Here is a 15,383-nt window from a genome sequence, read left to right as displayed (position 1 = left end):
CACATGTGTAGAGATTGCAGTTTGTGGTGAAATGCTGTTTCACTCTGTAGCAGTCCGCAGCGCTGCTCTGTCATGATTTGCTGCTGAGAGTGGCAATCCTTCTGTTTGTGTTTTATTAGCATCAGATGAATCCTTCCTCAGAACCTACATAGGTCTGAGTTCAGCATCATGAGAATCGCTGATAGAAGCTGCTTTCTAGGATATTAGGTAAACAGAAAGGGATCCAGTTCTGGTAGCAAAGGTTTTACCAGACAAAAGGCAGGAACTGATCTGGATGGGATTTTGGATAAAAGGTGGGAGTGAAGTCACCTTGTCTGACTTCACACTCGCCACCTCTAATCTTCTTTCAAAATATTGATTCAACAAGTTTTCTGGGTTTGCTCTCGCAATTTCCACAAACTAACAACACAATGCCACCTGGTGGCATCACAGTTGCCCACTATGTCTTCTTTTTTCAGCTGCTCCTCTTAGGGGATGATCACCATCATCCTCTCCTTTTCCTCTTCAACTGTTGCTCCACATCCTCATTCCCTACAGGCATGAATCATTTCTAATATCTCACCCTAACATCTTTCGTAGAGACTTTGTAGACTGTTTTAAATAGACAACTGCTGTTGTTGTGGATCAGCACTGAATTAAAAAGTTCAATTGTTTATTTTGTTTTGGGGTTTTTCACACCAGGGACTTTATTTTTATTTATTTATTTCTGTTTATTTTAATGGAATTTATAGTGATAGTTGGGACTTCCAGTGTGGAAAGCTCAGAAATCTCCTAATTCTTTAATTGCTAATTACTTTTCATCTTTGCAGTGTTTAAACCCACAACTGCAATAGAGCAGCAAATTGATAGGAGCAGTAAATTGGCAGGACTAATGAGTCTAAAACTAAAAAAAAAAAAAAAAACATATCTTAAAATTTTGAAATAGTTTCACCTGCAACCAGAGACACAAAGCATGAGGTTGTCTAAAAAGCCATTACATTGGCAGAGAGGTGTAAAATAGATAAAACTGTATTAAAATAATTGTAGCACTTTTTCACTAAAGCTTTTCGATCATAGCAGCTGATTTAATTTGACAAAAATACATAATTATTAACAAATCTTGTGCCCCTTTCTGAGGACATTGCATGCAACATTCTCTCTGCAACATATTTATTTGAAGTTTTCCAAATTTTACCTATTAGCCTACAGTAAGTAGACTCAGTTAGCCCCATCTAGTGGTCTGATGATAAAAATGACACTCATTTAAGTCTAAACGGTTGAGGTCACAGTACTTTTAGGCATGAAAAGAAGACCACTTTGTTTTTACTTTTTTTATTCTTTTTTTCAATTTACATTTTTACAAAATACAATGTTAGTAAAATACTATTAAGCACTCACCTGCTTGCATGTCAGGTGTTCATCTTGCAACCGGAGGGTTGCTGGTTTGAAACCCCAACTCTGTGTGCCTCAGTTATGTAACTGGGCAAGACTTTTCCTCTGCATTTACTATTTATAATGTGATCCAGGTCCTGGAGAGTCTAAGGAAACTGAAGGAAGTGTGAAATATTAATATTTTCAGCTATTTTTATTTCTGGTTTGGATATCTATGAAGACCTTCTTTAACAGAATACTGATTTTGATATTGGTGAAACAAATGTTGGGAATTAGCAGTAATGTTTGAATTAATATGTATTGTGAAGTCCCCCTAACATGTATTGTGTCAGGAGTATTTTAAAACTTTTTTTTAACAAATAAAAAACTAAAGAGTAACTGATGATGATGAATAGAATCCACCTGTGTGTAATCTAGACTCTGTATAAATGAAGTCTGTTTAAAGAGCAGAAAGCGTCATGAAGAGCAAGAAACCAACATGATGGATCTGGATACTGTTGTAGGGAAGTTTAAAGGCAGATTTGGCTACAAAAAAGAATTCCCAAACATCCCAAGGAGCACTGTGCATGTGATAATATTGAAATGGATTATCAGACCACTGCAAATCTACAAAGACACAGAGGTTCCTCTAAATTTGATCAGAGATGCAGCCTAGAGGCCCATGATCCCTCTGGGCATCTGCAAAACTTTCAGTCTCTCTATGTGCAAAACTGATAGTTATACCCCAAGTGACTTACAGCTGTAAAAAAAAATAATAAGTTTAAAATATCCAATAAATGTTTATTCACTTCATGATTGTTTCCCACCTGTTGATTCTTCATTAAAAAAAGTTAGTTTTTATGTTTGAAGCCTAAAATGTGGCAAAAGGTTGAATAGTTTGAGGGGGGCGAATACTTTCACAGGGCACTGGATTTATTGGGAACCACCGTCTTCATATAGAATCATCCTTTTTTTTTTGCAAACTTATTCAGTTCTATTAAATTCTTATAGTAAATTTGTATTTTTGTATAGGAGTGTAAAGTACGTCCACTGAAAAGATACATTCCTATATATTTAAAGGATATCAATATAATCACATTCAGTGATGTATTCAGGGTGGGTATAGTAGGCAGAAACTAAACTGATAGTAGCATTGTTTCAGTTTATATAAAACTCAAGTAAAGGTTAAAAATAAAGTTACCTCAGTAAATGTAACTTAATGCTAACCTGTTACGTTGGTAATCCCAAATGTATGGTTTCAGTCCCAGAATGTTTTCTATTGGCTCCCACAGGCCAAGTGGAGGAAACGAGATGGGAGGGACAGAGACCTGGAAGTGCGACTGTACATCTGTGCTTGGACCAAAACTAGAGAGCGATGGCCCAGGTGAAGGCAGCAGGTGGAACACAGAGGAGCCACCAAGACTTCGCAGAACTTTACTCTGACATGGCTACAGTCAGCTCCAGTGCAGGTTGGTTGAAGGAGTAATCAGATGTATTAACTATTGCTGACTTGACCCTAAATGCAAAGGTTCTGGTTAAAAGGTTTCAGTTTTTATTTTATACTTGACTCTAGAGAAGAATATACTGCATATACGGAAATTACAGAAGTGCTGTGTATTGATTGTAACGTCTTTACTTGTAGAAATTAGGTGTTTTGTTTTCTTTTTGCTAGTAATAATGTTAACAATTGCTGGTGGAGCTTCAGTTGTTCTTACTTTAAGTGAAACCTTATAATTTGTTCCAGAAACAGAATAAAATAAACATATCTGAAGCATCAGCAGTGGTTTTAAACTGAACTACAAATGAAATGTTAAAGCAAATAGCAAAAGCAGTGATGTGAACGGACGTCTCGTTCCCCCATTTCCATAGATTGGTCTCTCCATCAGTGATTGTGGACATAATCTTGGTCAAATCCTCCAGTTTCTGGTATCTCTTTCCCACAAACCTGTCTTTAGGCAGCCAAAGCTCTGTGGCTCTCAGGTTGCTGCTGGCAGTGGGAACCTCTGAGTCCGTCTAATCCCTCCTTTTTGGTGATCTGCACACATACAAGTGAAGGAAGGTTTTTTTTCCTGCTATGGCAAAGAAGTTAAGAAACAGGAGCTGGAGAATTGTCTCCACTCAAAATGAAGTTTTTTTTTCATGTTAAGCCTAAGTCTCTTCCTTTATATTTTGCTTGTTAACAGATATAGGTGAGCCTGGGAGGAAAGGAGCATTGGGCGAGACCTCCGTGACTGTAGGCCTCAGCAGGGGAAGCAAAGCCTACCCTTCTCCTGCCAGGAGGCGCCACCGCACAACCTTCAGTCACAAGCAGCTGGAACAGCTGGAGTTAGCTTTCCAGCAAAATCAGTACCCTGACATCTACTGCCGGGAGGAGCTGGCTCGCATCACCAAACTCAATGAAGCTCGCATACAGGTGGGACTGTTAAATGGATAACAAAGGCATTTAGATTCTCTTCTCCGGTCATAATGAAAACTTTTGGGCTTTGCTTAAAGGCGCAAACAAATCCAGGAAGTTAGACTACTTGAATAAACTCAGCTCATTCTGTCAATTACAGCTAGAAACATGGTTTCCGCCATGTCTACGCCATAAGAGGCAGTTAGTCACTGTTATCTTGTCTCAGCAGGTGTGGTTCCAGAACAGAAGAGCCAAACAACGCAAACATGAGCGAGCAACCCAGAAGGTGTTTCCTGTGGGTGTGATGACAGGCCACAGGGCGCTGATGGGGGGCATGCCTCGGCAGTATTACCCCCAGCAATTGGCTCACATCCCCCATCTGTCTTCCATGCTTCCATCAGGGGCTTACTCCCGCCACCAAGGCCAAGTCAGCCGCTGCCCTTGTCCCAGCAGCCCCCAACAGCCAGCACCTCAGCACCAGCATGACGACTGGTACGGATCTCTACGAAACAACCTGGCATCACCCATGTTCCCTCTGGGCCCCATGCAGCCTCTGGATACAGCTTCCCCTTGGAGCTAGGAAGAAAAGGAAAACTGCACAACCCACACGGTCGTCCCTGATCTGCATTTCAATTTTTTTCTACATAAACCAACAATAAAAACTGTAATTTTAACTCCATTGAAATGCATGTAAAATGTTAAAGATATCTTTGCTTTAAGCTTTGGTTCATTTTGAGATCTACATGATCTATAATCCTGATTTGGAAAGTTGTTTTTCTTTTTTATTTCTGTTCCTTTGCCTGACCATTGCTCCCTGGTGTCGTCGCCACTGAAATCTTTCCTCATAATCTGTGAAATTAAAGTATAGCAGGTTTCTCCATATCCATCACTGATTTGTAAAAAGATAGAAAAAAGTAAAAGTATGGGTTATTTTGCTTAGTGAAAGTAAAAAAGTTCAAAAAAGTACAATGGTAAAAAGCATTTTTTTTTGCCTTAAATGGGAGAAAAAAAAAAAGAAAACTCTTAAAGTAGCCCAGAAAATTTTCTATTTTTTCTTCTTTTTCTTTCTGAGTTGGAATAAAGACCAAGAAAATATTGATTCTATCTAGTTTGGTTTTAAATATAACATTTTCGACAGGATAATTTATATTTAACTGGACAGAAGTCCAGTATCAGCAGAGGAAAACGTTAAAACTCTTGATTAAACCATGTTATGTTGCAGCTGTTTTGTCATATCAAAATTTGTGTTCAAATGTAATGAGTTAAAAATCAAAAGTCCCCTGAAAAATAAATATTTTATGTAAAGATAGTAAAAAACTATTTACCAAATTCCTGGGGGTGCACATCACAGACAACCTCACAGGTCAAAAGGGGACAGAATTGCATGTACTTCCTGCGGAGGATGAGGAGAGCCCACCTCACCACCTTCTACAGAAGCACCATAGAGAGCGTTCGGACCAGCTGTCTCACTGTGTGGCTTGGAGGCTGGAAGAAGGTGAGAATAGTGGTAGGAACAGCAGAGAAGATCATCGGGGCTCCTCTTCCCTCCATAAAAGACATTTCAACCCAGGACTGCGTGTCCCGAGCCTGTAACATCATCAATGACCCCTCACACCCACAGCATCCAATGCAGGTCCAGCAGATTCTGCAACAGTTTCTTCCCCACTGCCATCAGACAGCAGAATGCTGTGAAAAACTCTAAATCATGTCACAGATTCTGCATGAAAGTGATAACACCAAACCAAAATACTGCATATATGCACCATATATATTTAGTGCATAAACTTCAATAGCAATGTGTTTTTGCACCATGTTTTTTTTTCTCCCACACTTTACATTTGATCACTGCTGCCCTTTATGAAATGGAGATGTTCATTTACTGTCTGAAGACCTGTACTAAATGAAATTTCATTTTGTATACTCTGTGTATATAAAATTACATTATAAGTTGTCCAAGTCTGAGTTAAATACAGCCACTTGGTGTTTATACTAAGTTACTTGAAGCCTCTGACATTCACCATCAGTTTCAGTCCTCCTGGGGAATTGTAATGACATTATTAGGGAGTCTCTGTATTTTGTATTATAGAGTCCTTATGAGGTGATTCAAAAGATATAAGAAGATCATCAAGAGTTAAAATAACTACTAAGGGCAAATCGATCAACGCTAGTGTGAAACTCCCACACTCAGTTGTGTTAACAGGAACCAGTCAAGCAACTTAGATAATGAAGAGCCATATTCTTCCTATGGCAGTTCTGAGCACGCCCGAAACAGAACCATCACACTCAGGAATGCAGCTTTGAAGCAGCCCAGTGAACTGCTCAACATCTTTCAAAATACATTTAAATTCTCATTGGGCATCACATCTCAATGTGATTTAAGGACCTTATCGGCTTTAAATACTAAACATTTCTAACTTGTCCTTTGCATTCTTATTTCCTATAAATTCAATGAAACAGACACAAAAAAAGATCAGAGAATAAATGTGATTACATGATTTTAATCCACCAGAACCAAACAACATAATTTACCTTGAAGTAACAGAGTAAAACAGTTTTCTTTTCACAGTCCAGAGAAACATTTATGTCTTTACATCAAGAGTCAGAACAGACAGAAGAATAAACACTGGTTGGCAAAAAATAGAGTTCATCCATATGAAAAGGTCTATATCAGTCGAACACAGGTGGATTAAATTATTACCTGATGCATTTAAACTATGTTTTATAGATTTTTTTCTTAAAGGCAGCCAACATCTGAGGGAAACCAGTTTCATTTAAGTGCTTTTCTGAAACTCCAGCCAGCAGAAGAGTCTGGCAGTGTGCTTTCAGTCTAGCTTATTCAGTTTAGCAGAATCTGATGCAGCTCTGCTTTACATTCCTGCAGTGACTGATTAGAGTCGTGCATCCTCTGACTGAATGATAGATCAGCGGACGCAGGGTTGACTGATCCCCTGCTGGTGACTTTTAAACAAGTTTTCTTGTTTATCTCACAACCAAAGTGGATCTAATCAAGGCCCCTATATATTGCCATGGGAACAATATATTGGCCTAATTGTCATCACAAGGGATTATTTGGTCCTAAAAGTAGACACTGAAACAGTTGGCGTGTCTTCATCTATCTAAAATGACGTGGGTTTGAAATGAACTGGTCCGTTCTTGTGCTACTGAGATGTGAACTCCCACTCAGAGTCAGTTTTACCAAACTGTCGATTTGTTTACAGCTTTAGGGTTTCTGCTGCTGAGCTAATCATCAAATCTGACACATTGCTCAGTACAAAGGTCTGCTGGTATACTTTGAAAATAAAAAAATAGAGGTCTAAAGGTCTAAATAAATAAAGCATTTGGTTAAACTGACCCTTGAAAATCACAGTTTACAAAAACGGGGTACAAAGTCTACATTTTTTCTCCTTTTTTTCTCATCGTTTGTGAAATTACAGAGATTCATGTTTCTACCATCTGGTATGATGAATTGTCAAGTGATTTGTAAATTAAGTACCCCTGATTTATTGTCTGTGAAAGACGCAGCGAGTTCGGCTCAGAATGTGCAAACTCGCCGCCCCTCCCCTCATTCATGTTTCTCCTGGTTTTCCTCCCGGATGCAGAGAAACAAAGAAACAGCAGGATGATCTACTCCAGTGATTTGGCAAACTCCGCGTAATCGATGTAGCCGTCGTTGTTTTTGTCATCGTCCCTCAGGACGTCGTCGATTAATGCGATGAGCTCCTCCTCCTTCATTGGCTGGCTGTGCTCCCCTCTCTCCTGCATATCAAGGAGTGAAGAAGTTAAACACTGTGGTCTCGGTAAATAAACAAACTTTATGTACTTTGGAAATCATAAGGATTCTATCAGGACAGAGAATTTGATTTTCTGCTTTTGAGCAGAGATTCCCAATGTGTGGGGATGCAAAATCTTTTTTAAAATCATTGTGATTGCATCCATGCAGTATATGAAGGGGCAAAATAAATATACCATTAAAGTGTAAAATGCACAATTATATTATTAAATATCCTATTAAATAAATAATAAACATTTGTAATAATCAAATATTTATATTTCATTTAAAAAAATGTATTTTAGAACTAATATGATTAGTTTATTTGATCATTTTGTAAAAATAAATATAAAAGTGATGTATTAAATAAGGGCCAGCACAGGTATTTATTGGGTCTGAAATGTTTGGATATCTGTTCTAAAGGATATTTTTGCAAAAGCAAGATAAATGTGTGTTTTATTTAGATGCAGATTTGCCAATTTAAGTTAAGCTGCTAAATCTTTTTTAGGCCCCGCCCAGACAAAGTCAGGTTTGGGAATATCCAGAAAACTTTAAGGTCAGATAGGAGCTTGACGGCCAGACCGGGAGGTTGGTGAAACGGACGACATTTGAAACCTGCTCCTGGGGTTTGGAATTTTAAAGCCACCACAGTGTGGACGGCACCAACTCCTCAACCAGCTGAAACATTGAAGTTATGCATCCAAACAACAAAAATGGGGGTCACTGGGCTCTTTTTCTTTCACTTGAGCACATATACAGCAGAAATAATGTTGAAATAAATACTAAATTTATGAGAAGGCAGTGTCATTGATACACATTTATTTACAAGGCCCTTCTTGGATTACTGCCCTCTTACATTTGTATCTTACTTACACATAAAAGCATGGCTTCTTATACCCTGAGATCCAACCATCAGCTGTTGCTCACTGTTCCTTTTGCCAGAACAGAACTGGGGAAGAAAGCCTTTAGCTACGCAGCTCCTTCTGAGTAGAATATTTTACAAAGAAGCTGGAAGTTGCCTGAGTTTTTATCTTTAAATGCTATTAAGTTGAAAGTGAAAGAATTTGAAGCAGCCTCAATGATCTTTAATTGTTTTACTTGATATGTTTTTTTTTTGTTTTTTTTTATGTACCTGTCATTTATTTTAATGTATCTATGTTTAATGTAACTTTGCTGCCTCTTGACCAGGACTCCCTTGAAAAAGAGGTTTTTAATCACAATGGGATTTTTTCCCCCTGGTTAAATAAAGGTTAAATAAAAAATAAAAATTATTAATGAAATGAGACTCAGCTTTAAATAAAATCAAATCAGTTCTGCTTATCATTCAAATAAAAAAAATATTTTTTTTTTTTTACAAAAATAGATCATTTACGTAACTTTAGAGCTTACTCAGGTGCTTTCATCGGCTTAATTGAATTAATCGATTATTGAAATCATCAACTAATTTAGTAAAGAATTACTCGTTAAGTGGATTACAGTTAATTTTTTTCCCTCAGCTTTTTAATAGTCATTACCTTGTCGCAAGTGCAGAGCAACGAATTGAACTCTTTGCATTTAACTCATCTCCTTGGGACGCACCAGGCTGCCATCATGGGGCGCCCGGAGAGCATCGTGGGATTAAGGGTCTTTTGCTCAGAGAGCCAGAGTGGCAGTCTGTGGGAGTGGGGCTTGAACTCAGAACCTCAGGATTCCAAGCTCTGTGCCCTAACCACTGGGCTGCCACTCCCCCTAAAGATAGGCTAAAAATGGCCTTTAGCTGATAGAGCAACCGACTTAGAGTAGTATATATACAAAGATTATAAAAATAAACATTTTGCATGCAAGATAAAAAAAAAAAAGTTAAGTCTGTAAATATGCTCTATCCAGAAATCCACAAGTGGAAAAAGTTTAGATTCACCTGGTTTGATATCATAAAAAAAGTTTCTTTAAGGAACCTTTGGCTATTCAATAATTAATCGAAAAAATAATAGATGATCAATTGCCAAAATAATCATTAGTTGCAGGCCTATTTAAAAGAAAACTTTTCTGTAGCCCCTCATGTATTTTTTTGTCTCAATATATTGTCTGTGTAGCACTTAATCAAAGTAATATCAGAACTTTAACAACAGATCATTTATGTCAATGATCTCCCCTACCTCTCTATGCACATGTGTGATAGCAGTGGCCAACTCAAGGCCGTCCAGCAGGTCGTTTCCATCATAATCGTGCATTTTAAAGTAATGCAGCTGAAGCTCCTGGGGCGACATGTCTTTCTCAGGTTTATCAATGACCCCCTCCAAATGTTCCATAATGTGGCTGAAAGGAAAGAAACACAGCGATGGGCTTTTGGTCAGACACTAGTGTGAAAAGGTGCTTCGGGAGTGTTGCTCACTCTTTGTCTTGCACCATGTTTCTGTCCAGGCGATTAATATGGGCTGAGCCTCCCACTACAGGAGGGGGCTGCTGCTGGTGTGGAGACACCTGAGAGTCAGCACACAGTAAAGAAGAGGACAGGATGAGGAACAGACACCAGGACAGTGTAGGACGCCTCATTCTGCAGAAGACAAAAGCAGTAGATTTAAATATATTTTATCATACTCTGTAAATCAAAGATCACAGATTAATCTGGACAACAAACACAGATTTGATGCAGCAAAGTCAATAAACTGACAATACAGGACTATAATCGCTATTACTTAGATGTTGACTTCAGCTCTCTCCTGTTTAACACATGTGTTTACAGTTAAATGTCCAAAAGAAGTAAACAAACATTGATGTTAGCTACCACACCTAGCACAATAACTTATTCCCATACTAAAAGCTGCTAGATAAGTACACAAAAGCAACATGCAAAGTGAAAAAACGCAAAACATTATTTTAAATTCTCACTTTGAAGTAATCGGTGTCTCCCGCTGCGAACCGTTAACGTGTTGTTTAGTCCCTTTCCTGTCTGCGACGATAAGCGCGGAACAACTTTTACGGACCACGTAGCTTGCCGTACCCGCTTATGGACACGACAGCTCATTTTTGATTGGTCGAAACGATCAAAGAAGATGCAACTGAGACGAGATCTTTCTCTCCACCAACGTTCGCTCTCAGATGTCAGATTCCACCGTTTAAAAAAGTAAAATTTATGTATATGTATTAACTGCAGAGCTGTAATAATTAATAAATAAAAACACGTAAACTGTGAATTGTTCTGGCATTCATGTATAATTTTGTTATCTTTGTGTTTTAAGAACAAACATCAGCTATATAACTTCCCATTGACTCGTCAACCCTCCCGCCATATTGGAGAGGGAATATCGTTGCTATTAAAGCCATTGAGGCTGAAGTTCCCTTTTCTACGGAAACCTATTGCTGTCACTTGAGAAAATACATTTTTGCAAATTATATTGTATAAATACTGAAGCGTATTGCTGTCACTTGAGAAAATTTTTTCTGTGCAAATTATATTGTATAAACGTGATAATTATCACGTTTAATACAATATAATTAGCAAAATATTTTTTCTCAAGTGACAGCAATATGCTCTGGTACTTTTCAGCTCTCTTAAGCTGAGTCAACTGTTATAAAGATAAGGGGTTTAGGGGAAGTAGTAATTCTCCTTTTAGCTACTTTTAGCTTGACTATACATAGGACAAATAAACTCTTTATTTGTTTTAAACCCAGATGCACCATGATAAATTGGGCCAAAATTGATGTCCGATATTTAAATCCCTGTTATTGTGGATAGATAAAAACATTGATATAAAGTCATTAAATATTATGCATTTCCATACATTTTTATCTGTGCTTCAGCCAGCACCCTAAACTCCTGAACTGACTGTAATACCAATGTTAATGAAGATATGTAGATATGAAGTAGGCCTAATGAATTTTCCTTGTGCGACTGCTGACATACTGGACATGAACCAAATAAATTGAATAAATCAAAATTATCCTTACAGCTACTAATAATTTATCTTAAATAACTTACAAATAAATGTAGGCCTATTCCATTTCTGAAGCTATCGCAGAAAACATTTACATTTATAAATGCCAATTGGTCAGGTAAAAATGAATAAGATAAAAGAGAGGGTTTTTAAACACACAAAAAACATCTTATAAACATTTTAAGTCATGCTAGTTAACTAGAATATTATTTTGTTTGCATAAATAAACTAGTTTGCTGCAGTTTGGTTGCATTATTCATCTTTGATTGAAACAAACAAAAAAAGATTTTAGTTAAATGAGTTAGGGGTTTACATTTCTATGTAAACAAGTTTGTCTGAGTGGTTTTATTTAACCATCAGCTGTATCTTAGATTAAATCTCCAGCTGGTGTAGTTCCAAACTGGTTGGTCAGAAGAGCATAAAAATCTGTGAGCTTATCTCTTTAAGCAGTAAACTATCTTTGCAGGATATCAACCTTTGAGGAAACAGTGACTCCTTTCAGTCAGCAGGGAGAGCAAATCCACTGCTGAGGTCCCAGGTCCAGATTAATCAGACAGGGACATGCTGAGCAGTTGGACGCTCATTGAGGAGACGGAGAGACACTTTTCATGTAACGCAAATGTCAACTTTCCCCAGAGAAAATGACGCTTCCAAATCTCTCTTCAAGAGGCTCGAGGTTTCTTAATGTCTCACAGTAGCTGACTTAGACTCTATAGAATACCCATTGTCCCTTGTGTTTATCCCCAGTGTTGTGTTTCATTTGATTCAAGCTGCTGTTACAGCCTGCTTTAATCATTTCCCTTCAGTTTATCCATAGAGTTTTCCTTCTATTATTAAATTTTACTCTTATGGAACCAAAGCAGCAATAAACGAGCTGTACTCTCCAGTGCTTCATAAAGTTGAAGTAAATGTCATAGAGCACAGACTAGCAGATGTATAAATTTGTATCTTAGCCAAAGGAGGTAAGCTGGTGTCAGGCTGATGCAGAGTGCAGAGCAGGGACCAAGCCAAACATTTGCATATTTTCTGTTGGGGTTTTTCCATCCATGAACAATATCATTTTAAACTACGACATCATGTTACAGGCCGAGCATCATGTTGCACTTGTTTGTTTCCAGTCACAGTTTTGCTTTGCTGTTTCTTAAGCCCTGCCTGATCCAGTTAAAGTGTTAACAGAGTAAGATTAGAAACTTGGCTCTTAAGAGTATCCTGTCTTCCTGCCGCTACAAGTCAAGGCCTCTCATGCAGAGTCAGTTCACTGACAAATGGAGCCCTGAATAAGAGATTCCAGATTTTTGGTTAAATAAATGTTTTAAGAGAAAGGGTTGATGAATTCACTAGACTGGGGGTGTGACAGTCACCTCAGGCAGCTTGCTTTATGTATTTTGAAGCATGTGAGAAAACTATGGAGCTCAGATTAGACAGTTGATCCCACAATCCTATCCAGTAGGCCTACAGTTTATTTTTTGTTTGTTGGTTTTTCAGTAAAGTCACAGAGTTTTTTTTGTAAAAGGTATCATGGGAATCCTATTTGTCTCAGGCGCACAAAAAAGTTAATTTTCGACACTATAGTGACCTAAAATCTGAATAGAAAAACAAAAGAAAAAAACCCTGCAACTTGAGTAAAAATAAGAGATTAGCACATTCACAAAACAAGCATCAACAATACATTAAATTAAATTAGCATAAAATGACCTGTTAAAAATGCAATGGATTACTATATGAATATACACACAAAAATAAATAATAATAAAAGTAATTATTAAAAAAAACATTAACCCCTTTTGCTCTGCAAACATAACTATGAAAATAGACAGAATAATAAATAAACTTAATTGATCTCACATTGGAAAAATTTATCTCTGCATTTAACCCATCCCATTGTGAGCAATGGGCTGCCATTGTGTGGCGCCAAGGGTCTTGCTCAGGGACCCAGAGTCCAGGCTGTGGGGATCAAACCGAGAACTTGCAACCTTCTTAGAACACACCACTAGGCCAACACTCCCCACAAGTGAGTATCTACACTTTTACATGATATGCAAGCCTTAATTAACTTGTTTAAGTTTTAATATCCTCTCTCTGTAAAGCAGGAAAGCAAATTTAAATGTCAGCTTATATTTTTAAACTTAATTTTGTTTAAACAGCAAAACCAGTTCAGCTACAAAGTTTTCTTTTAGAGCCATATGGGAATCATGTAGCAATAAATAATAAGAATTAAGATTTAATATTCTTTGTTTTCCGATGGGGATAATAATTAAACAAACATTGGTGTGAATTAAAACACAGAGCACAAAAATGATTTCAGATTAAGGGCATCAACAGAATTTTTTCCCCCAGTGTTTTTATTGACATTATACTGTCACAAGTACAGAGCAATGAAATTAACTCTTTGCATTTAACCCATCACCATGGGGAGCAGCGGGCTGACATTGTGCAAGCAGTGTGGGTTAAGGGTCTTTGCTCAGGGAGCCAGAGTGGCAGTCTGTAGGAGTGGGGCTTGAACTCAGAACCTCAGGATTCTAACTTAAATGCCTGAACCACTGGACCGCCACTCCCCAAAGCAGGCATTAGCATTAAGGGTCTTGCCTAAGGACCCATACTGGCAGCTCATTCCTCCCAGCTGGGATCCAAACCAAGGCTTCCTGTTGGCAGGACAGGTGACTTAACATTATAGCTAGCCTGCCGCTAATAAGTAACATTTACTGAGATAAATAAATAGATAAAATAATAATAATCTCCAATCCTCAGTATATGTGTATAAGGTCCAGACCCAGAATTGTTTTTTTTTTTCTTTCTTGAAAGACGATGCAGTGCCCTAGGAGATATTGAAATATCTGCCCCAATAAATAATTACATTTAGAAATTAAAGTTTAGGAAATAACTTTATTTTTAGAAAGATAAATATAAGAGTTTAAGGTAGTAGCCTGTTTCAGTCTCCATCCAAACCTTTTGCTGTCAGAGTTTGGTTGTGGTTTTAGAGGACCCAAATGCAGAGGCAGAGAGGCAGAGGTGATTTGTTGCAGTTTTAATCAGGGGAAAAGAGCACGTAGAGTCAGGGAAAGGCGAGAAGAGACGAATTAAGGCGAGGAAGAAGTGGAACCAGCACTGAGGAACTGCACAAGGAGAGTATTTATGGTAGACTGAACAAAGAGAGGACTAACGAGCTGATTGGTAGCAGGTGTGAAGAGAGGAGTCTAGAAAGGAGCTAGGAGACCAACACAAGAGGGCATCAGAGGGCAACAAATAAAAATCTAAGAGCTGAAATATAACCAGAAAATACAACAAAACAGGAATTAAACCAATAAAACTAGAAAACAAGGAGAAAAGGAAAACATAACAGAACCAAGGCAGTTAAAGGTTTCATGTTATTAGATTCACTGCGCAGAGTCGAGGATAATACAAGTCTGGGCGAGAAGAAAACACATGAATGCTATAGCTGCAGCCCACCTAATGGATATCAGATGTGCTAGATTACTGACGCCAGCTTTAAACAACAACTCCTTCACTGAATTTGTTTTACTGTTCGCTCAAAAATCACAATCATCCCTTTAGCTTGAGTACCTTTTCTCCTTCACTTTTTTCCTTCCACTAAACTTTCCACCAGGCACTCTGTAAATAACCAGAGTTTATAGCTAATAAATATCTTGCTTTCTAACTGTCTGCGGCTCCACAGTCTCCCCATGACTGTTTGAGAAAAATTTTATTGGGAAAGAAAAAAATAAAACTTTTACTGTTGCAATAATTTATAAGTTTTAGCTTTTTAATTTTAAAGTAGCTGGAACATTTTACCTCAAACTCAGAGTTTAACTTTTTCTTTTCAATGTTAAGTTTTCAAAAACACTCATTTCAATTGGTGTTTTTGTTTTAATGTTTAAATAACACATTATAATCTGTGTTTTATGTGTTGTTTCCTGCATACAGTAATGATCCACACCCCACCCCACCCTGCGCACTC

General features: G+C 37.7%; 2 protein-coding genes across 2 annotated transcripts; one reads left to right on the top strand and one right to left on the bottom strand.

Annotated features, from left to right (window-relative positions):
* Positions 1 to 2,647: 2,647 nt before the first annotated feature.
* On the top strand, positions 2,648 to 4,711 carry LOC107096844 (homeobox protein prophet of Pit-1-like). The gene is made up of 3 exons (XM_015393715.1): positions 2,648 to 2,819; positions 3,534 to 3,763; positions 3,975 to 4,711. Exons 1-3 carry the CDS (start codon positions 2,726 to 2,728, stop codon positions 4,323 to 4,325), a joined length of 675 nt encoding a protein of 224 aa, XP_015249201.1. The 5' UTR covers positions 2,648 to 2,725; the 3' UTR covers positions 4,326 to 4,711.
* Positions 4,712 to 6,233: 1,522 nt separating this feature from the next.
* On the bottom strand, positions 6,234 to 10,485 carry mcfd2 (multiple coagulation factor deficiency 2). Its single transcript, XM_015393725.1, has 4 exons — positions 10,383 to 10,485; positions 9,886 to 10,047; positions 9,650 to 9,809; positions 6,234 to 7,501 (listed from the first exon to the last, which is right to left on the bottom strand). The coding sequence occupies exons 2-4, from the start codon at positions 10,044 to 10,046 to the stop codon at positions 7,370 to 7,372; spliced, it is 453 nt and encodes a 150-aa protein (XP_015249211.1). The 5' UTR covers position 10,047; positions 10,383 to 10,485; the 3' UTR covers positions 6,234 to 7,369.
* Between the last annotated feature and the right edge of the window lie 4,898 nt (positions 10,486 to 15,383).

The sequence above is a fragment of the Cyprinodon variegatus genome, unplaced genomic scaffold (assembly GCF_000732505.1).
Source record: "Cyprinodon variegatus isolate N-32 unplaced genomic scaffold, C_variegatus-1.0 Scaffold654, whole genome shotgun sequence".
Lineage (NCBI taxonomy): Eukaryota > Metazoa > Chordata > Actinopteri > Cyprinodontiformes > Cyprinodontidae > Cyprinodon > Cyprinodon variegatus.
This window is presented reverse-complemented; position numbering and strand designations above follow the sequence as displayed.